Below are 23,063 nucleotides of genomic sequence, written 5' to 3'. Positions count from 1 at the left end.
GGCACACCCTGTATAATATAGTAATTCCATTGAAAATCGGAAAATTGTTGTGAATCCATTACTTTCCTTTTTTCCTTGCCCTTTGGATTGAGAAAGTATTATTGAGGGTTCTGAAAAATGAGGCAATCAAAGTCTCAGAGGGGGGCAATGTTCCCATCTGGCCCCCCCTGCGGGCGCCCATGAACAGACAGAATCAAATTTGAAGATGGATTCGTCATCAGTGAGTTGAAAATTATCGTTTCAAACCTTTACTGGCTCAATTACAAGCATTGTGACGAAATGATAAAACGATTTGATCGCTTGATCGAATGATCGCTTAAAAGTGATAAATGACATTATGTTTTAAGATATGGCGAGTCTCTCTCGAGCCAAATGTCGTAGTTGCACCCTCTCTCAAGGGATTACGGTTTTTTCCCGAGATAGCAGGTGGACAAATCAGTTGACTATCCAGCGATCTCTGCCCAAGACACACCCTCTCACACCATCGTGAAGAGGTAACTCTGCATAATTTCGGGTATTCTTTATGAAACCACCGATGCCTTACTAGAGAGTGAAGCGAAGCAACATCGCCACCTCTCGGACATGCAGAGTCACTACAAAGATATCACCAACCATAATAATTCCAAATATGTATTATTGAAAATAATCAACTAATAAACAACGTGAAGCATCAACAAATGAGGAGGCTTTAGAAAATATATATCTGTCAAAATTGATTTGACAGTATATTATATTTTTATATATTAAAAAAATAATATATAGATATTTATTCGAAACTTTTAAAAAATTGGTATAAAGTTGAATTTATATCAACATAATATTTCATATTTCCATTTGTGTGGAAATATAACTCATTTCACTGATTGTAAAGTTTTCTTCAAATATTGTCTGAGAGGTAAGTGGAACGTCTAATATCACTGATGAATTTGTATCTTTATTATTTCATATCGTTCAAGTTCGCTATTGTTTGATTGAGTCGGCTCAAAAATGGCCCATTTCAACGAAGATGACGATTTCTCTATGATGATGGGTGTAGCAAAACAACTTGCAGCCTCTGGTAAACGACAGCAAAGCACGAAAGCTTTAGAGAAGGAGGAATCTTTGAAAGAGAGAATCGTAAGTTGATAATTTCATTTTGGAAAAAGATTTATTCAAGCTTTATAGAGGCATATCTACCAAGAGCAAAGTGGTGCCGAGTACCGTTTTGCTCACAGAACACTAATATATATTTTGCATCTTCTTCCATTTTCTAAATTGGGCCAGTGCCTATACCTCATTGTAACTCGTCCTATACGGGTAGACCCTTTCGAGGTCTTCCTATATGCTTCGCCTTCCTGACGGTGATTTGTCTACCTTCACTATTCGGTCCTCTGTCATGCCAGTACCCACTCGATGATATTCTGGTTCTGGCAAGCCCGTCTGATGCCTTCGCTTCTTTGCATATCTCGTAATTGTTTCCCGTCTATTCTTTTAACGATTCTTAACTCTGTCGCTTCCATAATTTGGTGTGTTCTTGATGTGTGAGGTCTTGTCTCTGCTGTATCTATTAGTATAGACCTTATTGCAGTCTTGTGATTACGTACTTTTGCTTCCGTTGTCAAATATTTGTTATTGAATACCGTGTCATTTAGTTGTGTGGCTGTTCTTGGTTCTTTGAGAGCTTGCCAACTTACATCTTAGAGGTGTTTTTGATGTAGTTGTAGTAAATCGGAAATTTGGAAATTATTGTAGTAAATCGGAAGTTATTGAAACTATTGAAATTATTAGATTTATTATTCAGAAGAAATAAACGTTAAATTCAAAAGAGCGGTCGCGACTTGTGTAAACTGATCTTATCTTAGAAGCAGAATGTTTTATTTTTCAATTATTGCTTTTCTTAGTTATCGTCTCACTGCGTTGGTGAAATCGATATATTTTTCACGGATAAGAAAAATAATTTAGATAAGGAAAATCTTAACTTATCAGAGTTCGATACATGCGAAGAACCGTTATGATCGTTCTTGACGAAAAATTGAAGAAGGATAAAAAATTTTCTAACCAATGATCCAATTGGAATGGCATCTTGGGCAATTGTTGGGGGTGGTCTTAGATAAGTACGAGGTTACGATTTTGTTGAGGTTTAAGGAAGAAGTCAGTATCGCTTAGGGTCTCTTATTGAGAAGGGTTGAGAATTCGAACGTCGGTCGCGGAACCGGACTTAGAGTAAAACAATTTCTTTTGAAGATCAGAGCAATTTTTAACAAGGTTGAGTGAAATAGAAAGGAAGTTTAGTAGATTAGAGGGTTGAAGAAATTTTAAGTTTACAAGGAAGAAGGAATTGTTTTAACTCTAAGGAAGGTTGAGATTTTGAATACTATTTCGATGAAGATAAGTTTATTTGAGTAGTCCCGATTCTCGCAAGTTCAAAGTTGGTCATTTTGTGTCTTTTGTTCGAATAATAGATTATTTGAGACATTTTTTTTAATCATAAAGTTCTGGCCGTAAAATCTAAATTATAGAAATTTCGTGGATATTGTAATTTTGGATATATTTTCTTTCTCTTTATTATATTTAGTTTTGAAATTTTAATCGACTTTTATTGGCCCAGAAAACTAATCCTGTCCCTAGGGAAAGAAAGTCAACTAAAAAGACCTGTCCATCGAAGCGACGGGCCGGACTCACATATAACATCTTTGTAAATTTACATAATTATTCATTCTTCGAGACCTCTGGAAAGCCGCTCTTCCAGGGGTTGATAGAACATCTCAACCGGAGATGAGTGAACGTTGGTCAACATTCTCTGACCAACTCGTTCATGACAATGTGTAGAGGAGCCTTTGCAGGTCATCCTCATTTTCCGCCACCAAGACTGCATCATCAGCAAAGCCCAAAATCTTTACCTCTCTATTACCCATTCTATAACCTTAGTTCTTGTGTATTTTCCTTAATATGTTGAAGAGTAATGGACTCAATGAGTCAACCTGACGTATACCTTTTCTACGGCTATTGATTCTGTGAGTTCGTTGTCTACCTTTGCTTTTGTTTGGTTATTTCGGTAAATATCCTCAATAGTTTTCATGATATTACTCGGTATAGCCCTATAATACAGGAGGTGTACCACATCTTTCAATCTTATCGGTCGAACGAAGCAGAGGAACGCTGGTTTATTATACTCAATAGACTTCTGTGTCTTCGTTATTCCCTATAAAATACAACTTTAACTTCAACCTCTCCCACTTGATTTTTTCAGGTTAAATTCAAGGACAAAAGGGCGACCCGCAGTTCCAGCATCCAAATGCCTCATAGGTACATTTGTGATATGGTCTCCCACTACCTCAACGTCGACCTTCAATTTATAATAGATGGAGTTTCCGATGCGGACGCTCATGTTGACTGTATAGAGAACTTTCTCAGCAAAGATGGATTGCTGGCAATGATCTTTTATTATCAAGATGGTCCGCCCTATGAAGTCGGTACGTTTTTCACTATCCCCCTTTAAAGATTGTCACTCTTTGATTGCTCGAGAGATGGCGCCACATGCTGTGTATTTCTCGGTTGAACGGCACCGCTCATTGTGAATGCAACCGTTATACGACACGGTCATCAAATTCTTTCACAGCCATATGGAAAAACAAGACGGCCGCCAGACATTTTAGCGTTCCGACAAAATATGGAAAAATGTAAAAGTTCTTCCTTTCCCAAAAATCCAAAATTTGCTATTAATTATTGATCTATGGAGTCTTTCAATTTGGGTTCTCAAATGATCAAAATAAACAAAATTAGAATCGAAATTGGAAAAAATTTTATTTGTTTTTGAAAAACAATGTTTGCCATTTATAACCTGGAATGGGAAATCCCATGTGACAACCTCATATGTCTCTACAGTAGCCGATTATTTCATCAGAAGTTTCAATCAAATTCTAGTTTGGTTGCGGCTCTAACTCGCCAATCTTTCTTCTTCTTCAACCTTCACCCATCCAGTGTCGGACATAGGCCTCTTCCATGCTTTTCTGTCATTTGCCGTTGTCTTCCATTCTCCACTCGAATGATTTCTGCTTTCAATGCCTCAACAATTCGATGATTATCCTTGTAGACCTGTCCTTTTACTTGTCCTCAGAGAAAGAAGTCTAACAGTGTTAAAAAACACGCTCTTGAAGGCCAATTCATGTCACCGAATCTGGAAATAAAACATTCTGGAAATTTTGTATGCAATAATTGAAAAGTTTCTCTGACTTTATGATAGGTAGATTCTAACATAATATCGGCTATATTCAGTTTGGATATTGAAAAAGCATTCGATACGGTCTTGGATAAGGTATTATTAATTGATTAAAATAAAATTTAATCATTCCCAATCAAAATATTATAATATTTTTTTGGAATCAGAGTCGTTGCGGGAACTATGAGTACAAGGATCTTTTGTCTTAACCTACACATCCATAGAAACCCAAGGAGACGTCAATACTAGGAAACCGACAACATTCTTGGTTGTTACCTCGTGAGTATCCAGGACTGACTTATCCATATTAGTGGTTCCTGGCCAGTATACCCCGGAAATTTGCACACCATGTGTTCAGCTGTTTCTACCTCCGGCCCACAGAGCATGCAAAATCTCATCTGCTGACTTTTCCATACAATGCAAAAGATATTTGCAGTCCCAAAGTTAGCCGAAGCTCAGCTCGTGGCAGCTTCAAGAGCTTTCTGGTATAGGTCGGTGGTTGGTGACATCACGACAAATTTCTTTGCCTGAGCAAGACCAGAGGGTTTTTCTATTGTCTAAGCCCACAAAAAGACTCGGAGCCAATCTTGATGCACTTTTCGCAAGTTCATCGGCTCTTTAATTTCCTTCAATACCACAATACCCCGGTACCAATAGTAAAGTTGCATTATTCCCTCTGACCAGTTGCTTTATGGTATTACGACTCTACCATATCAGTAGAGACTCCTGGCTATGTGAAGACTCCTGGCTTTGTGATTCCAGGAACTTCAGCGTGACCTGGCTGTCCGTGGTACATAAATATGCGCCCTTTCAAGGTTTCTTTTAAGACTCTCTTGAGCGCAAGTATAGACAGCTGATTTCTTGATGTGTAAAATAGAGGGCTCACTTCCCAAGGCTTTAGAGATCCTAAGTTTAGGTCTATATACCCATGTCCTGTGCCTTTCTCCGATTTCAATGCATATTTTTTAGGAAACATCTACTCCCACAAAACCTGATAACCGTAGGAATTCGTAAGGACAATTATTATCCCCCTATCTACTCAAAATTTTCAAAAATACATTCCGAAAACAAAAATTTATCTTTTCGTGGATGACAGGGCTGCAATCTCTGACTACTGGTCCAAACCATAATAAAAAAAATCAACAAAACCACTTTCAGATTTTCTGATATTTCCGGTTCATATTTATGATATAACGATTAAAAACTAAGTCATCTAGAGTATTCTACAACAGCAAATATTAAGGCCAAGACTCTGAACTTTTCCAGTGAGTGTAAATATCTGCATAGTATACCCAACTGGAGGAAAAACATAGTTAAGGATCTTTCCAGAGCCACTGCAGCAATGTGGACCTGCAGAAGACTCTTTGGAAGACATGAGGCATAATACCGGATATGGCACTGTGGTTGTACACATCAGTAGTACTCCCCATTGTCACCTATACGTATTTAGCATGGTTGATAAAAACCGAAGACCTCACCAGGCTGTAGAAATCACAAAGTATAGGCTGTATATTGCTGTTACGTAAGCTATACACACAACTTGCTCAGTATTGCTTGAGGTTTCACTTGATCTGCCTTCCTTACACTTACATGTGAGGAAATGTTGCTTGCTGGAAGCAATAAGAATATCATGCAATGGGTATCTCCGTCCGGGACACTGGATTCGACATATGGGGATATTGAATCAATTTTTTTTTTAATAATAATTAATTTATTGAATAACTCTGAAAACTACAGTGTGTTACATGATTATTCTTTTATTTTATAGAAGATAGATGATAATATGATGATATCATATTATGATATTCATGTCGAGTTTTTGTAATGACACCATTTTCCAATGAAAACCTGAACGACTGATTTCCAGAAACGGGTAGAATGAAAGATCCTCATGGTCCTCCAGTCAAACGGGTTTACGTGTCACCCGGCATGCACTCACTGAACAACAAAGGAGTCATTGTCTACAAAATTAATCCAGGTCAAGTTGATATGAGGAATCTCAACGATGTAAGTGAAATATATAATATTTTTAATTGTGCATTATTCATTATTTTTATTAGCAATCGGTTAGGCAACTGTTCTGTTCTGTTTTTCTATCACAAAAGCATAACTCTAAATAAAAAAAACAATGAAATCAATCTCAAAAGTTGAATTAAAGACACTCTTTAAACATTGATTAATACAAAGGAGTTCAGAAGAGAGAATGAAATTTTTTTCTAGGAAACATAATTAAAAAAGATTACGATGGGGAATTATCCTTAATTTGGGTTATTACTGCAAATGCAAATTTTTAGGAATCAATATTCCGATTCTCCAATCGGAATCATTTCTCCAATTAAAATTAAAAATTATTTTCGAAACATCAAGAAGCCGCCCCAAATACACAATAAAAGTCGACAAAGTTTATCAACAGAAAGCAGACATTTCAGCGTCCACAACTCGTAAAAAATTACTATGAGGTTTTTTCAAAAGTTTCAGAAAAGGCGCTATATGAACAAATATATACATTTTTTTCTATAAATAACTTATTACCAGATTATCAGGCTGGTTTCCGTAAATCTTTCAGTACTTCAACTGTTTTTGCAACAGTAACTGATTCCATCTTTTATAATTTAGATAAGAAACTGGTCTCTGTCTTAATTTTATTAGACTTTCAAAAGGCATTTGATACTATCAACCATCTTTCATTATGTGCAAGTTAAAGATTTACGGTTAATCAGATCTCATTTGTCATTGCGGAGTCAGGTGGTTCAGGTTGATGGAAGTATGTCTGAGTCGGTGTTTCTTCTGTCTGGGGTGCCGTAGGGGTCTATTCTGGGACCCCTTCTTTTTTCAATTTATACCGCTAATCTGCTTGGGGTCCTGAAATTTTGTTTTGCGCAGCCTTTGCCGATGACAAGCAGCTTATTTATTCTTTTGATATGAGTAGTTTGGGTTTGGTTTCCCAGCAGATTAACTATGACCTTGAAAATGTTTGTAATGTAGCAGTCTCACATAATTTAAAATTAAATATAAGCAAGAGCAAATATTCTGTTTTTTCCAATGTTCGTCAGTATTTTTTAGTAAGGGACAACCGGTCCCTATAACCTTATGTGATACCGTAAGGAATCTCGGTGTAATTTTTGATTGTAGGCTTGATTTTTTCAATCATGTGTCTGGTATTCTGAAGACAGCGTTTCACCGGCTGAGAGTTTGAGAGTTGTCGTCGATTTTTGACCTTTAGTATAAGGAAACGTTTGGCCGAGTCATTGATTTTTTTTTTTTCGATTATTGTGACCTAGTTTACGGACCCTGCATCAGTGCCTATGTGAGATGTCGTATTCATCTTGTTCAGAACTGGTGTTGCCGATTCATTTTTGGTTTGAGGAAATATGTTCACATTCCTCATAAGATTCGTGAGTTAGGTTGGATGGATGAAAGAATATCGCTACATTTTCGATGTTTTGTTTATAAACTTCTAACAACCCAGTATTGTGCGGCTCTTCATGAAAGGCTCATTCCTAGAAGTTCGGTGCATTCGGTCAACATTAGGCACTCCTTTTCTTTCACGGTTTCTCTGCATCGTACTGCTAAATTTCAGGGGTGTTTCTCCTACAATGCAGTAAAATTTTTGAATAGTGTGGACGGTAGTGTTTTCAGCCTCAGCTATTCACAATTCAGGCGTCAAATGAAGAGCTCTCTCAATGATTTATTACAGTAATTTTTTTTTCTCCTTTTGTATGTTATTTATTAAATTGTGTTTACCTTCTCTATTTATTTTATACATATTTTTACATTTATATTCTCTATTTGTTTATTGTTGTTTTTATATTTATAATCTCTATTTATTCATTGTTGTTTTTATATTCTCTATTTATATTATCAAGAAATGACAGCCATACGAAGTTGAGTGTAAGAATAGTCTTTGACTAAACTCCGCCTCGGCATGGTTAGTCCAACATCTAAACATATCATATGTCTTTGTACATATTCCATTAAATAAAGTCGATTTATTATAATACGTTATCTGAAATATATTTATGAGTGTAATGTTTAATGCGGCACCTTTGATGGTTTTTAATATTTAATTTGTCGGTATTCCTTCCTATTATAAAATGGCGTCGAAAGGTAGTGTGAATTCTGATATAATATGTAGAAAGTGTTCAAAGGAGATAAAAGTCTTCATTGTTTGTGGAAAATGTAGCTTAAAGTATCATCCCAGTTGTGTACTTAAAATAAAAGGAACATACGTTGATTCAGAGGGTATTATTATTTGTTATGATAACATAACCAAGAAAAAATGTGAATGTGAAAACAAGGATGAAGAAATAAAACTGCTAAAAATGAGAATATCCAACATAAACGAATCATTATATGACAAATCCATTATGCAAGATGTAGATGGAGACTTGGAAGCAGAAGAAAATAGCGGCTATAACCCATCGATAATAATTGAGTACGAAAAAGAAAAATGTAAGTCTTCATACCAAGAACTAATAATTGAACAAAAGAACATATTGATTGATGAACTTAAGGATAAAATAAGTATACTGAAAAGGCATAACAATCTCTTAGAAAAACTGGAAACAAAAATGTTGTCAGAACAAGCAGGAATTACCGACCCAATATCAAAACCAAAACCTGTAAGAGAAGCACCATCTCTTATTGTGAATGAAAACTTAAAAAAAGCGCCATCTGTAAATGAAAATGAGAATTTCAAAAGTGGAAACATTGTAAGAAAGAAGAATACATTCGATAATGTAGAGGAAAATGGACGAAACAGTCGAGGAGTTCGGTCGGGCGACATCTGTTTACCATCCGCTGATCGAGATTCAAATCTGACTACAGATATAGAGCATGTTGGCAAACAAAAACCAGTCGGATCACAGAATGCTCTAAATGTAATGCACAGTGCAAATGATAGATTCTTGCAAGATAGACTAAATCGAAAAAATACTACTGGCTCAATTATAGGTAGTAGAAATGTTGAGGGTGAATTTAGGGGTGCTGATCGTCTGGCATGGCTCTATGTGGGAAACGTTAATAAAAATACAACTCTAGTCAGCATACAGAATTTCCTTGAAAGTTAATTTCCTAAAAATAAATTTATAGTAGATGAAATTGAAAAGCATGAGAACAACCACAGTAAAAATAAATCTTTCAAAATTGGGTTTGATGCGAAAATGTTGGAAGAGGTAAGACGACATGAAATATGGCCAAAAGGCATTTTAGTTAGGAAATATAGGTTTTTTCACCACAAAGAAAAAAAAGAACAGAGAATTTGAGCTGCAATTTCAAACTTTTGAACTTGAACATACAGAGTATTTTTAGAAAAATTGACTCGTTAAATATATGTTTAGCGGAGAAAAAAGCAGATGTGGTACGTTTGACGGAGCGCTGGCTAAAAGGCGATGAAATGAATGCAAAACTAAAATAAAAAACTACGGAGTAGGTTCCGCATATTGCAGGAAAAATGCAAGACATGGCGGAGCAGTCATTTTGGTCAATGAAAATTTGAAGTACAGAAATATTCCAGAAATAGTAAATACCACAATAGAACAACATGTGGAAATTGCTGCGGTCGAGTTGATGAAACAGAAATCCATTGCAGTAGCAGTGTACAGACCACCAACAGGAGATTATGAAGTATTTATGGAAGTGGTGGATGGAATATTGTCGATGATATCGGAAAAATATAGCAAGCACGATGTCTACCTTGCTGGTGACTTCAATGTGAATTTTCTGCTAGATAACGCTGAAGTGAAAGACTTGACAGAACTCTTGAAGTCTTATGGCTTGAAAATAACAACATTGCTACCGTCAAGAATAACTAGGGTTAGTTCTACCTGCATAGATAATATATTTACCAATAACGGTATAGAAAATATTGTGATGGAAACTACAGAAGTGCACCTCTCCGACCACAAAGCGCAAATACTCACAATATTGAAAAACCGAAAAGTGTGTACCAAAGAGAGAAAAAAAACGAGGATAATTAATGACGACAACATAAAAGCATACAAAGAAAGGTTGATTCAATATTCATGGCAGGACTTTTCAACAGAAGCATCAGCAGAAGATGTATTTGATAAGATGTACAACATCCTCATTAAAGAATTCGATGAGTGTTTTCCTTACAAATATGCTACAAAGAAATGCGATGGATTTTACTTGACAGAGAAATTGGAAAAGATGAAAAACAATCTGGATGCACTGGCCGTTCGAGCGGTGACAACAAAGAGGGAAGAAGACTATCAGGTGTACAGGCTGCATGAACAAAAATACCATCAAGAGATTACGATAGTTACCAAAGAAAGAAATGCCTCATATATTGAAAGTGCCAGTAACAAGCAGAAAGCTATATGGAACGTCCTAAGGAAAGAAACCACAAGAGGGCAAAAGCAAACACCGGATCCGGCTCTCAACGCAGAAGATTTCAATAATTACTTTTGCGAGTTGGGAGAAACTATTGCGAAGGAAATACTACCTACAACTAAAACAGCACAGGAATATCTACGAGATACAAAAATCAATAACTCACGTTCATGTTTCTTTCATCCTACCACGCCTGATGAAATTGAGCTAGTTATAGATGGTCTTAAAGCAAAGGAAACGAAAGATATAGATGATCTCTCGACGAAATTATTAAAGAAGGTGAAACAACAGATATCATACCCCCTGGCACAGGTTATACACAAATGTTTAGAGGAGGGGATATTTCCGAGTAGCCTAAAGAGAGCACGAGTGGTTCCTGTATATAAAAGTGGAGATGCGGGCCTACAGCAGAATTATAGGCCAATATCAATATTGCCGGTGTTCTCCAAGGTGGTAGAGGTGGTGATCAAGAAGAGGCTGGTAAATTTCTTTGAAAAAAACAATTTCTTTTCACAACGGCAGCATGGTTATAGGAAAGGAAAATCAGTAATGTCCACGATTTGGGAAGTAATAAAGCTCACAACATCAGCTTGGGATGATGGTGATATGGTGGAATTGGTGTGTCTAGATTTAACGAAGGCTTTTGACACCGTCGATCATGATGTGCTACTCGACAAATTACACCATTATGGAGTGAGAGGGGTGGCACATAAACTCATAACTTCATACTTGTCAAATCGGGATCAGATAGTAACGTGGTTAGATCAAAGATCGAGTGTTGGAAGTGTCAGGACAGGTGTTCCACAAGGTTCGGTGCTTGGGCCGATCTTATTTCTGGTATACCTACATCAATGATTTGATGTGCAATGTTGAAACTTATGGAGGCACCCTATATGCTGACGATGCTTCAATTATGGTCAGAGGCGCGAACGCTGCGGAAATACGAGATCATGTGGTAACAGTCTTGGAGCGCATGGCGGAGTGGTTTCAGGCCAACAAACTGAAGGTGAATGAGAGCAAAACACAACACCTCTTGCTTTCACATTCGGTACCAACATCTGAACCCATCAAGTTTCTCGGAGTCCATCTGGAAAATAGGTTAGGTTGAAAGACCAACATCGATTCTCTGATATCAAAATTATCAGTGGCAGTTTTCACAATCCGAAGAATGAAAATGTGTGCTTCAACTATAGTAGCTCGTCAAGCGTATTTTGCCAACTTTCACGCAGTAGCCTCCCAGAGTATCCTTTTATGGGGAGCGACATCCGAGGCATTAAGGGTGTTGAGACTTCAGAAGAGAGCAGTAAGAGCACTATATGGTCTTGCACCTAGGGATAGCTGCAAGGAAACTTTTGTAACCGGAGAAATTCTGACTGTGCCATGTATGTACATTCACGCCTGCCTCAAATATGTACACAAAAACATCCACCAGTTTCCCAGAAATTCAAGCAGACATGCCTATGATACGCGAAACAAGGCAGCCCTGGAGACACCTTTCCATCGTCTGGCATCTACTCAGCGATTTGTCGATCGTTGGGGTCCTGTATTTTACAATATGGTACCTGATCGTATAAAGGCTCTAAATGAAAAACGTTTCAGCACGGAGGTGAAGAGGGTGCTATTGAGGACGGCGATGTATGAGGTGACTGAAATTTTCGACTGTGATATTTTTGATATTTCATGTTTTTACAAAATATTGTTATTTGTGAAACTGTTAAACTGTCCTTTTTGACATTTTGATATTATTGCTATTCTCGACGTTTTCCTGTATGTTTATACTGTGAAATAAATATTATTATTATTATTATTATTATTATTGTTTCCGTAGAATTGCAATCTCATTCGATTTTTGTTGATCAAGCTCGAAATGCCGCCCCTGATTTTGACGCCTATGCGACTATCTTACCCCTAGTGACCACCCTTTAGCCTCTTGTTTCGATTCAAGATCATAGTGATGGACCAAAGTCTCATCCATAGAGATCGACCGACACACAAAATCTACCTTATCTTTTCGAAACGCTCTAAAAGTTGCTAAGAAAGTCGCATCCGAATGTGTTATTGTTCCATTGTTAGCGAATTCGGCACACATTTTCACACAGCTTTCTGAAAGCCAATACTTCAGTAAAAATATAGTTCACAGCGCCCAATGAGATCGAGATGCCTATAGAATTTCTACTGAATCTCTTTCATTCACATCGACAATTTTCCAACACGATATCCCGTTTTTTTTCTACGATTCTGGTATTGTTGCGGTTTTGGACGTCCTACACGTAGATTGTCTTCAACGCCATTACGACCACATTGAAATCAGCAATCCATATTTCTACTGAACTAATTGTAGACGAAGGGTCCTTATACACTCTCAACATTCGTTCATAAAGGATACCGTACACTTGATCAGAGGAAGTAGTCCCTCGTCAAATTGGCTGAATTTTTGATATGTTATAGTCCAAGTCATTCCAAACAAAAATTTCAATAGACATAAGTTTTTATATAAGCAAGTTTTGACCCTAGAGGTTCCTGAAAACTCTCATTTGCAGGGATGGCGCCAGGAGCAGGGTCGCGAAGTCAGTTAATAAAACAAGAATTGTTGCACCTTTAAGAACTACGTCTTCTTTTTGCTATATACTTATAAATAGAGATTCGTGCTTGATGCAATGCAGGACGTTTTGATGAATTTGACAAGATGCTTTTAAGTGGAAAAATATGAAAGATGCCTCAGAGAGATAACTAAGACTCCTTCGAAAAAAATGTCTAGTGGCGGCCATGCTCATTTGTTCTCCACTGTTAAACAATAGGTACAAAACGTTTTTCTGGATAAATTCCACCATTCTGAGTAATCTAAATGTGAACAGTCATTAATATGGAATACTATAAAAAGCAGTGTTCTTTGGCGTTGTTACATTTGGTCAATTATACAGTACAGGGCCGCCGCCAGACATTTCGGCACCACGGCAAAATAAAATTTCGCCGCTCTGCTTTACCTGATTCATCTGAATTTTTTTCGAAGGAGCCATAGTTATTTCCCTGAGGCATCTTTTCAATTTCACATGAATAATGTTGTACTTATGATGGTTGAAAAAACATATTTCAGTACGGAACATTTCTTTTGGAAGGAACACTCCGTATATTTTTTCGAATGTGATGTAGAATAATGTTTAGAAGAGGATTCATTTTTTGATTGTAGATCTCTAAGGAGATTCGTAAGCATTTTCTGGGTCTTTAGCCCCAAAAGTAGTCTAAAGAAATATATGTCCCTATTGAACTTTTTGTATGAAATGACTACAGGGGCGGATAAATTTTCAATATTTGATCATATGTCTCAATTTAATAGCTGTAGTAAAAAGGAATTCATTATTTGTCCAATAGATGGCTTTAGTTATCTGTATCTTGCGTTGTACAAGTCCGATCGGGTTGCACCATATGGCGTTAAAAAGATGAGATTTCGCATTACAAAAACATTCTGACAGTTTTGTGATGAGTTGACTCAATTAAGTTTGAGCGCGCCACAATGATGGACACTAGCAGAAAGAAAATACCCTATATTTTATAGTTTTTTTTAGATAAAGACAAAAACACCAGTCAGGCGGGTGAAAATGTAAATAGTGATTTTGCCCTTATACTGTAATAGCCAATCACGTGTAGTTTTGGTTTCGTCGATTCCGTTCCGGTAATTTCGATGTCAAAGATGCAGCACGCACTGAAAGGCCACTGGCCAATTGTCGAAAATATAGATAAAAGCATGGATATTGTCGAGTCCTGTTTCGATTGCTCAAGAGCTTAAGAGTCTACAATAAACCGTTTGGAACACTATTTGCATAAGGCTGATCTCAAAAAGGTGCTTGATGTATGGATATCACATGAGCTAACCAAAAAACCGCATGGACCGAATATCCACTGCCAATCACTGCAGAATCGCAACAAAATCGCCCCCTTTTTGGAAACGATTGGTACCTGGTGATGAAAAGTGGATCAAGCAAAAACGGTCGTTTTTGCTTGATCCAGGTTTTGCTGTGTGTTTAGTGAGATTGACAAGGAATTATCTACCAAGAGCTGTTCACCTAAAGCACAATTGTGTTAACTATGGTAATTGAAGCCTTGTTCTTTATGCAATAATAATGGTTTTTTTTACTACACCTTATACTTTCTTGCGGCTGGGTTTTCTTATGAAATAAATTTACGGAATATACAGGGTGTTTCCTAAACATGCGGCAAAAATTCAGGGGGTTGTTCCTTGGACTATTCTAAGAATATTTTGTCCTTTGATGATTTTTGAAAAACCTATTTGTTTCGATGATATAGGGGAAACAAAATTTCAGATAATAACATTTTATTATGAAAAATTACATGAAAATTCAACTCAACCTACAAAAACTGTTGAAAATGACCACCTCTAGCCAGCATACAAGCATCCAATCTTCTCCTCATTGACTGCCGAACCCTTTCAAAAACACCAGGATCATTTCTTATTAAGTTACACCCAGCAATGATCCGATTTCGCAAGTCTTCCACATTTTCTACTGGAGTGGTATAAACTAATGATTTTAGATGGCCCCATGGCCGTTTTTAGTAATTGGAATGTTGTTAAACAAATTTAAAAATAAATTGTACCTACTTAGTAAACACAGTGCGGTACGCATTTTTATTTAAACTATTATTAATTTTAAAAATATGAAAAATGTTGTTCGCCCTGTATCTTCGAAACAAAGAGGTTTTTCAAAAATCATCCAAGGACAAAACATGCTTAAAATAGTCCAAGGAACAACTCCCTGAATTTTTGCCGCATGTTTAGGAAACACCCTGTATATATGGAATATGTGAAATGTTTCCTTCTTTTTGTCCTACAAAAATTTTGGAAACTGAATATGATATGATTAACTAAAATCCATTTTTCTATGAAAAAAACACTTGACCCGGAAGGTACCAACAAAAATACCGCTATTTTGCTAACCTATATGAACCGTGACTTTCTATGGCCCCCCCTCAAACATCGTCTGGATCCGCCCCTGAATGACTAGCACTTTGGACAGAGGGACACTTTCTCTAATGAAGTGTGCGGTATCCTTTCCTTTGCTTTCAAACCTTCAAAAATAAAAATTCAATCACTGCACGATAAGTACTTGTGTTTTCCATTGTAAAAAAATACTATGATAAGTCGATAGTGAATAGCTTGTAGACAAAGAATAAAAAGGCAGATTGAAATGAAACTTCACACACGTTCATATGAAGAGTCTTCTTCTTGGCCTGCCCTATCCGTTCCGGACGTTGGCAATGGCAATCAACATGGCAAGTTTTATCCTGTTCGCTGCGTTTCTGAAAAGTTGTATGGATGTCTGACCAAACCACTTCCTGAGATTGTGCAACCATGAATGTCTTCTTCTACCTGAAGAGCAAACCAATATAACAAAAAAAAAAAGAAATAGGCTAATATCAACGCCCTCGAACAGAAAAACTTATTGAACAACCCATGGAGTATTGTAATAAATGGGAAATTGGTAAAACCTTCCAAATTCAATCGAACCAAATTCTACGCAGTGTGAGAGGTTCGAATTGTCGATAATTCATAATTAGATCCTTCAGCACATTCTTTGTTCTGTATCTCAAGTATATTGATCATTAATGCCACATAAATTGAGTGGTCAACACGGTTTTTAAATTTGTCTTTGAAGGTTCAATACGCAGTTATGATGGTCTAATATATTTGAACGGAATAATTCTTTGGAAAAATATTTGGTAAATAACATGAAATTGCTTTTAATTCCCTCAACTAAGCCCCTCTGTAAGAGATCAATTGGGAAAATGGATTAGAAAAATTAGGCAGTATCGATCGGGGACTCAGGGAAGTCAATAGTAACGGAAATAGTACGTCGGTCGCGAAACCGGACTTAGAGCAAAGCAATTTTTTTGAAGATTAGAGTTCTATTTTTTTTTTGGGAAAATTCCGTAGATGATTTAGTTCAAGGAACTTCAAGTATTTAAGAAAGAAGAAATTGTTTTACCCTAAGAAATACGAGTTAGGTCAGACTCAGAAGTAGAAATATAGGGGTTTTTGATAAAGTTTCAATTTTGTTTTGATAAAGAAATAGATTAGCTTTGAGTGCGTGATTCGGGGGTGAAGTGAATAAAAAAGAATTACACGTCTCGTGTGAAAAGTTGAAAAGGAGTTTATTGAAACTAGGTATACCAACCTAGCCTCGTGGGATAAGGGCAAGTAACAGTTTAACGATCTTTTGGGTTTTTTTATTTTTGTCTTGTTGAGTAGTCCTGATTCTCCCAAATTCAATGTTCAATGAATAATTAGTGGATCATTTGAGATATATTTTTCTGTATTGAAAGTTTTGGCCGTTGAGTCAAATAGTACAAATTTTTGAATATTGTAACTTAAATTTTTAGCTTTATTATATTTGATTTTGAAGAATCAATTGAGTTTGATTAACCTGGAAATATAATCCTGTCCCCAAGAAAGAAAAATCAACAAAAAGACCTGTCCCTAGTGCGACGGGCCGAACCCACAATAACAACATCTTTTTTTATTTTTAGTCAGTGGAAAGCCGCTCTTCCATTGACACATATATACCCCCAAAGAAGGGGTTTATTACAATTTGGTGACAGCTTAAGGGATAATTGTTGATTTTTGTTTTTGGGATTGGATATTTTCCGAAGAGTTAGTCTTGGTAGTTTATGTGTGAAATTGTTGAATTGGGAGATTTTCGGATGAACAGACTAATTTATGTCATATTTTGGAATTTGAATTGTTTTGAGCGTGTTGTTGTTTTTTCATATAAGAGGTGAACACATAATTTTGTTGAGGTGGAGTGTGACGAATTTTGATAATTTTGGTATGTTATTTAGGTAGTTGGAGAACATCAGCTGTTGGGCCTGAATTATATTTAGTTGATTTTTTCGTTGGACGTTCATTTTCTAAATCCACTAGAAGAAGAACCGAATAAACAATTTTTTTCATATTTAATTGAAGTAAATTGTCTTGAGACATTTTTTATTGAAGTGATTTTTCTTCCAAAATTATTTTCAAGTAAGTTTTTCATTTCATTTTCTAATTTTCAAAGGAAAAGAATTTCAAGTAGACATTAAAGTCAAATTTGTGCTTGTTTTGAAGATTACAGTTTTCGGTGTTAGGAAGAAATTGAGGGATTTCAGGTAAAGGTCAGACAGTTGATCAACGTGGGATACCAAAAAATATAAAGGTATTGGTTGTATTATTGTTATTATTTTATTTTTTGGGATATTCAATTTTGATCAAATATGTCGATTACACCTCCTCTACCTGGTGTCATTTTGCATGAAACGCCTAATAAAATGTTACAGGGGAGATAAGCAAATATGAAAATGAAGAAGGATTCTTTTCAGGAGATCGATACTCACACAATTTTTGGGAATTTTTATAAGAAATAATAATTAATTGGGAAAATTTTCGGTATTTTGGATGAGTAGTGGAAATTTTGGTGAATTTTTGATAGGTTTGATCATTAGGAAGAAATATTTTCTGGGAGATTATTGATAAATGCGTAAAATGTTGATAATATTGGTAAAATTCGATTAATTTTATTTCAAATTAGGGAACTTGGGAAGTATAGCGAAGTGAAATCATAATTTTTTTGGGATTTATGATAATTTTAGTTTTGAAATAGTTGAAGAGATATATAGGTAAGTAATTTGGGTATTATAAAATTATTTGAGAAATTAATTTATGGAATCAAGATACTAAAGGTGCAGAGTAATGATGACAGTTTTTTTTAAGTAGATTTTGGAATTATGATGTTATTTCAATAAAAGTTTTGTACGAGGAAACATTAGTGGTTTTTCATTTTAGGATTTTATTAAGATGATCCTGAATATGAAAATTTTGAGTTTTGGAAGAAGTTGACTTTCGGAAAAAGAATGAGGACTTATGGTGTTTTTTTTTAATTTTGACATGTGAAGGTTTGAAGGGATAATGAAGCAAATAAATATTATGATTTTGATCCTCGGGGAAGGAGTAAGAATATGCATTTTGAATTATGAGGATAATTTCAGTTTTTGAGAAACATAGATCTAATTATTGTTGAATTATGTGGAGTTAATTTTTAATGGGTGGAACTAAGTATATTCAGTAAAGAATTAGTAGAAGTGAAGTATATAGAGTAGTCAATTTCACATTGATTCATTTTGTTTTAGAATTCCATTCGTATTAATACTGGGGTGAAAGATTATAAGTAATAAATATAAGTCTGACGTTGGCTGTTCAGGAGATAAGATAATTAGTTTCTTTTTTTTTTGCAATTTTTGGATGATAAAAAACCCAATTTGTTTTTAAATTTTTTGAAATTTTGGGTAACGTGGGACAAAACGTAGATACATGTCCACAGGGAAATTGAATCGCCCCTGCCCTATACGTGAGATTCAAGGGTCGCTCTCAACTTTAAGGAGTAGCCACCTATTTTTGGGTATCGTGGGGAGTCGTGGAAAGATAGCCCTCAGGAAATAATCGCTCCTGCCCATTACGTAGATTCCGTTATGGTCGCCGAAAAGCGAGCAAAACGGTTGGAAAAAGAAACAGTTAGGAGTTTTATTAATTTTTGATTGAAATTTTTGAGGTTTTTTTTTTTTGGCAAATAAAATACAGTTTATGGTGGTTATGTTTAGTTGTTTTTGTAATGATTTAATTGATCAAGAAATTGTAACGGAGATAATGAAACATTCAATTGAATTGATGTAGCTAGGTTTAGTTTTTTTGTAATGCTTTTATGAAAAATTTTATGATAAATTATCAAATGGTAATATCGAAGGCTGGAAGCAACGGCAGGAAGATGGTTGGATCGAATCCTAGTTTACGGAATAACCTTCATCCGAATTACATCTGGGAAATACAGAAAAGTTGAAAAACGGCTGAACACTTCTTGCAAAGTGATGACGTAGTCAATGAACTGGTTAGAGTCCAGTTCTATCAAGAGGCAGTTGATAAAGATGATCATTATTATGATATTAATTTATATTGGAGAATTTTTGTGGAAAAGCTTTAGAAGCTGAAGAAGAAGATGGGATCAGGATCAAACTGAGGATGAAGAAGATGCCCAGAGAATCCTGAATTCTGCATCCAAATGGTAGAAGTATGCAAGGTGCATACCGTAGACGTCAGACCAGGGGTTTTGGACGTCGAGTATATTGGGAGGAAATGACTCGCTCGCCAATATGGGACTATTCGTTAGTGGACTAATGGTATTCAACGCTTTATTTCGTATGATTAAATACGGCCTTGAATTTATAATACCGATCGTCGTTATATGAAATTTTATATATGGGAAAATAATGCTAGCCAATCTATGGAGTATCAGCCCTATGAGAGAAATAAATCATGACCAAGCAGAAGAAGATGAGATCACCAGAACTATGAGGGATATCGAAGTAAAAGGTTATTTCCGTGACGGAGATGAGATCCAAAGAAGAAACAAAATACCATTCCACCAACAACAACAACCCTAGGAAGCAGATTTATGAAACCAGGAAGTGCCGCGAAAGTGAAATTTTGAAATTCCGAAAAGTGAACAAACTCCATGCTGGAGTTAGTGAAGTGCATAGGAGAAAAGATGTCCTGGATTGATTTTATAATTTTCGATTTTGCTGTTTGTATATGTATTAGGATTAGGATTTATTTATTTCCTTTATTTGAGTTAATAATATTGGACACTTGTCGAATTATTGAATAATGTCGGAAAATATACCACCATAGATTTGATTTATACCTTAGAGTAGGTAGAAATGATATAGTTTTTTTTTATGCTTTGAAAAGTTTGGTAAATAGGTTATAGTTTCATGTTGCATCTATTAATTAGTATTTGGAAAGTTGATGATGAGCTTTATAATTTAAGAATTGAAAATTTTAATTTACGTTTGAGCTAGTTTCGATATTGAAATAGGTTAGTGTTATTGTAAATTCTGGAGAGGAAGGACTACATTATTAATATGGCTAAAAGTAAGGGAAAAGTTATGGCAACCGATGCCAAAACTTTTTCGAAGGAGGGAGTAGTGTAATAAATGGGAAATTGGTAAAACCTTCCAAATTCAATCGAACCAAATTCTACGCAGTGTGAGAGGTTCGAATTGTCGATAATTCATAATTAGATCCTTCAGCACATTCTTTGTTCTGTATCTCAAGTATATTGATCATTAATGCCACATAAATTGAGTGGTCAACACGGTTTTTAAATTTGTCTTTGAAGGTTCAATACGCAGTTATGATGGTCTAATATATTTGAACGGAATAATTCTTTGGAAAAATATTTGGTAAATAACATGAAATTGCTTTTAATTCCCTCAACTAAGCCCCTCTGTAAGAGATCAATTGGGAAAATGGATTAGAAAAATTAGGCAGTATCGATCGGGGACTCAGGGAAGTCAATAGTAACGGAAATAGTACGTCGGTCGCGAAACCGGACTTAGAGCAAAGCAATTTTTTTGAAGATTAGAGTTCTATTTTTTTTTTGGGAAAATTCCGTAGATGATTTAGTTCAAGGAACTTCAAGTATTTAAGAAAGAAGAAATTGTTTTACCCTAAGAAATACGAGTTAGGTCAGACTCAGAAGTAGAAATATAGGGGTTTTTGATAAAGTTTCAATTTTGTTTTGATAAAGAAATAGATTAGCTTTGAGTGCGTGATTCGGGGGTGAAGTGAATAAAAAAGAATTACACGTCTCGTGTGAAAAGTTGAAAAGGAGTTTATTGAAACTAGGTATACCAACCTAGCCTCGTGGGATAAGGGCAAGTAACAGTTTAACGATCTTTTGGGTTTTTTTATTTTTGTCTTGTTGAGTAGTCCTGATTCTCCCAAATTCAATGTTCAATGAATAATTAGTGGATCATTTGAGATATATTTTTCTGTATTGAAAGTTTTGGCCGTTGAGTCAAATAGTACAAATTTTTGAATATTGTAACTTAAATTTTTAGCTTTATTATATTTGATTTTGAAGAATCAATTGAGTTTGATTAACCTGGAAATATAATCCTGTCCCCAAGAAAGAAAAATCAACAAAAAGACCTGTCCCTAGTGCGACGGGCCGAACCCACAATAACAACATCTTTTTTTATTTTTAGTCAGTGGAAAGCCGCTCTTCCATTGACACATATATACCCCCAAAGAAGGGGTTTATTACAGTATGATAATTTCAATACCTAGCCGATGTCTATTCTTCTTCGATTTTCAGGTTGTGTTCTTCATTCCGTTCGACTTGGAATTTCTTCAAGGCAATGTTGTTTCTATTGGAAGCATGCTGATAAACGATCTAGTCAGAACACCCCTGAACATGTGTAAAGATTGGGGCGATTTGGTGAAGACTGAAATTGGACGGAAGCACAAACGGGCTTTCGAGGACGACTTCATACAATTTTGCACTTTTTTAGAACGTGAGTCAATAATCAAAATTGTTTTGCATCTTATAATTTCCAGTTTGGCTCGACTTAAACTTTTTTTTCTTTTTTATTATAGGAACAAGAGGTGATCTTGAAAGTATCATAACATTCACGATCGATACCGAGCTTGTCAAAGAGCTCAATGAGGGAAATAAAGACCAGCATATGTTAGACAAAGAATTCATAAAGAGTGTCGAGCAAACGGTGAGAATATGGAACAAAAAAATGGAGAGGGTAAGTAATGGTGTTTGCATTGGAAGTAAATAATCTGTACATAGTGAAGCGTATTTTGCTCAATAAGTTTTAGAACTCAGCATTTTCTAAGAAAACATGGCGATTCCTAAAGTTGTACATTAAATTTGAGCATTTACACATAATTTTTCCAGATTTGCTGGCGTCAAATCAATTGAGCAATTTAAGTCGTATTCGATTCAGTGAATTTCGCCACCAGAAAATTTTTGTCATATGTACAGGGTGTCCCAAATTCGTTGCTCGCTGAAAACATCTCGAGAACTATTGAAAAAATCTTCAAGCAAGTTTCAGTTGAAAAAGTCTCATCAATATTTATCACTCGTATCATCTGCTTAGATGTCCGCAAACTTTTTTAATAACTTCAATATGATTGGAATGAGGCGAAATGAGTTTCATTTGAAAATTTGCAGACATCTAAGCAGATCATATGAGCGATAAATAATGAGACTTAGATATTTAGCTGAAAATTGCAGTCATTTCGAACTCTTTGAAATATGTTTCTATTTCTCAAGTAGTCTCCATTTGATTTTGTCAAAATGAATGTTTTCAAATATTTTGATGATCTATTCGATTTAACTCAGCCATACTCAACGTGCGGCCCGAGCAACGGCCTAGTCCAGTATTTTCAATTACAATAGTATCACAAATAAAGTTTCGAAATTACGCAAAAATAACGGTATCAATATTTACTCTTTTACTTTGTTTTCTCCCTTATTGCGTACACACAGAACACTATATCCATAATATGAACAATGGATTCTTTATGTACATACTATACCTAATCTTCTTAGCGAGATTGCCTTATCTCACATTTTTTGCTCTTGTAGTTTTCGTTTCTATGGATTCTTGGGTGCGT

The 23,063-nt window shown here is 35.6% G+C and overlaps 1 protein-coding gene across 2 annotated transcripts in view; it reads left to right on the top strand.

The window, feature by feature from the left end:
* Positions 1 to 734: 734 nt before the first annotated feature.
* Positions 735 to 23,063, top strand: part of LOC123672228 (dynein axonemal heavy chain 8-like) — a 133,542-nt gene continuing 111,213 nt past the window's right edge. Inside the window, exons 1-6 of one of the 2 annotated variants that reach the window (XM_045606244.1) lie at positions 735 to 895; positions 957 to 1,116; positions 3,230 to 3,452; positions 6,066 to 6,205; positions 21,751 to 21,949; positions 22,032 to 22,189. In XM_045606244.1, the coding sequence (XP_045462200.1) occupies positions 988 to 1,116; positions 3,230 to 3,452; positions 6,066 to 6,205; positions 21,751 to 21,949; positions 22,032 to 22,189 (849 nt within the window). In that variant the 5' untranslated portion in view covers positions 735 to 895; positions 957 to 987. Of the gene's footprint in view, positions 900 to 956; positions 1,117 to 3,229; positions 3,453 to 6,065; positions 6,206 to 21,750; positions 21,950 to 22,031; positions 22,190 to 23,063 lie in introns of both variants that reach the window. The other variant, XM_045606243.1, reaches the window with a different exon arrangement.

The sequence above is a fragment of the Harmonia axyridis genome, chromosome 2, assembly GCF_914767665.1.
Source record: "Harmonia axyridis chromosome 2, icHarAxyr1.1, whole genome shotgun sequence".
Taxonomy (NCBI): Eukaryota; Metazoa; Arthropoda; class Insecta; order Coleoptera; family Coccinellidae; genus Harmonia; species Harmonia axyridis.
This window is presented reverse-complemented; position numbering and strand designations above follow the sequence as displayed.